Raw genomic sequence first — 1,953 nt, 5'->3', positions numbered from 1 at the left:
ATGGATTTCTCTACATCACCTGATGATTATCTAAAGATAGTGGAACTGCTCGCAGTGGACACTGCCCTTCCAATGGATTATAAAACCTGTCTGCTGGAGCCAGTGCATCTTTGTCAAAAATCAAGAAGTTAATAGTATAAAGGGCTAGACTTAGAAGTTCTCTAGGGTTACCTGTGGCTCCCCCTTTCTTTTGTTTTTGGAGGAGCATCTTTTTTTTTCTTTTTTTTTTTTTTTAGATACAAATGCAATTTTAATGAACACTTGCATAATATCCAACCATTTTTTTCAAATAACAAAAATGTTCAATATAGAAATGTTCTCACATAAGGACACATTTCCCCAAAAATTACATAGAAAGGAACTTGAGCAATCACTTACCAAGTTTGCTTTCTACTATATGCAATAGAAATACCTCCTGTAGATCAACAGGTGACATAAAAGAATGACATTTACAGAATGCCATTGTACTGACAAAACTATAAATAAGGTCAATCATTATACAGATATCTATTTGGGTATTAACAGTTGCATCTTATTTATAGAGAACAACCTTCGTCCATTAACACATATAATTGAGAACAGTAACCAGAGTCTTTCAATCAAGGTACACAGCTTAAAGGGTCAATAATCATTCTTCCCATAGTTTCCTGTAGGCAAGTCTTTTATCTACAGAAATCTGAAAGCAATTAAATTCTACCATTTTCCCAGCTACTGGATGAATAAGATGCTGAATGCCATGACTATACAGCATACTGCTACATAGGGACTCTTTCGTTCACCAATTCTGGCACACTTCCAAAATATACCCAACAGTCCAGTTTTATTTTTGTCCAAGACGCTAGGAGCCAAGGATCGGATATATGCACAGGTACATATAAGCAGCAAGATTACTGTCAGTAGGCTCTGAAAGTTGAAAATGGCAGACATAGTGAGACTTCCGATACCCCCAGCCACATCACCCTTCCGGGGCAACGGGCGGAAGAGGCTGGAGGAGCATCTTAATGTCTCTGTTTCTCCTCTACTATTGCCTGTCCTTGAGGATTAAAGGGTATGCCAGTGGTGTGTATAATCTTATACTGTGCCCCAAAGTATACAAAATGTTTAGAAGTATATGCAGGTCCATTATCTGTTTTTATTGCTTATTGCACACCCATAATTGAAAATGCTTGGATAAGGAATTCAGTGAGATTCCTGGGATTCTTGAAATAAAGGAGTATTGGCCAACATAGTTAGAAGGCTATCTGCCTTTGAATTACCATCAAAAATAGGACCTGGAAGTCCACTATGAGAGTGGACATGCAAGATATGAATCTTACCTGGATGATTTCTCACTTGCTCTTGAAGTTCCTTAAAGAACTGATATATATTAGAGGCTACAAATTTTATTTTGGCTGTGGCAATTCTTTGTACCACACCTACTGAATATGTCAAGTCAGATATTATATGTATATCTTCTGGATAATAAGTAAGAGCTAGAATGATTGCATACAATTTATTCAGTTGAGTAGACTGAAAGGAGTTCTGACTACTCTCTTTATAGTTAAGGCACGAGAGTACACAGCACAAATATTATGTTTGGATGCATCTGTAAAGATAGTTGGTCCTTTAAGAGAAACTTTAGAAACCTTTTCTTCAAAAATACATTGCCAATTATGTAATAGTCTGGTTATCTTTAATGGAGACTTGTATATAAAAAATTTGGAGCCATGGTTAATAAAATTTGCCACTCTGGGATGGTCTCACAGCATACATTAATTTGTGCATTAGTATAAAAGGTGTATATCTTGTCAGGTCTTGTCCCAGATAATTGTACTGCTCGCTTAATGGCCTTTAATAAAATTCTAGCCACAAGCACTGGGTAAGGAATAAGACTTTGTTCTGATTGTGCTAGGAGATTCACCCACTCAATCACACTGTCTTCGTGATGAAAGGCTGCTGTAGGTGCCTCTTGTG

At 36.9% G+C, this 1,953-nt stretch overlaps 1 protein-coding gene across 1 annotated transcript; it reads right to left on the bottom strand.

The window, feature by feature from the left end:
* Window positions 1-555: 555 nt before the first annotated feature.
* LOC127550514 (protein kish-A) lies at window positions 556-980 on the bottom strand. Its single transcript, XM_051979517.1, has one exon. It carries the CDS (start codon window positions 925-927, stop codon window positions 709-711), a length of 219 nt encoding a protein of 72 aa, XP_051835477.1. The 5' UTR covers window positions 928-980; the 3' UTR covers window positions 556-708.
* Between the last annotated feature and the right edge of the window lie 973 nt (window positions 981-1,953).

This window comes from Antechinus flavipes, chromosome 2, assembly GCF_016432865.1.
Source record: "Antechinus flavipes isolate AdamAnt ecotype Samford, QLD, Australia chromosome 2, AdamAnt_v2, whole genome shotgun sequence".
Classification (NCBI taxonomy): Eukaryota; Metazoa; Chordata; class Mammalia; order Dasyuromorphia; family Dasyuridae; genus Antechinus; species Antechinus flavipes.
This window is presented reverse-complemented; position numbering and strand designations above follow the sequence as displayed.

What these genes read in the sequence shown, in the direction of transcription:
- LOC127550514 (XM_051979517.1), bottom strand. Translation starts at nt 927, where the DNA reads ATGTCTGCCATTTTCAACTTTCAGAGCCTACTGACAGTAATCTTGCTG.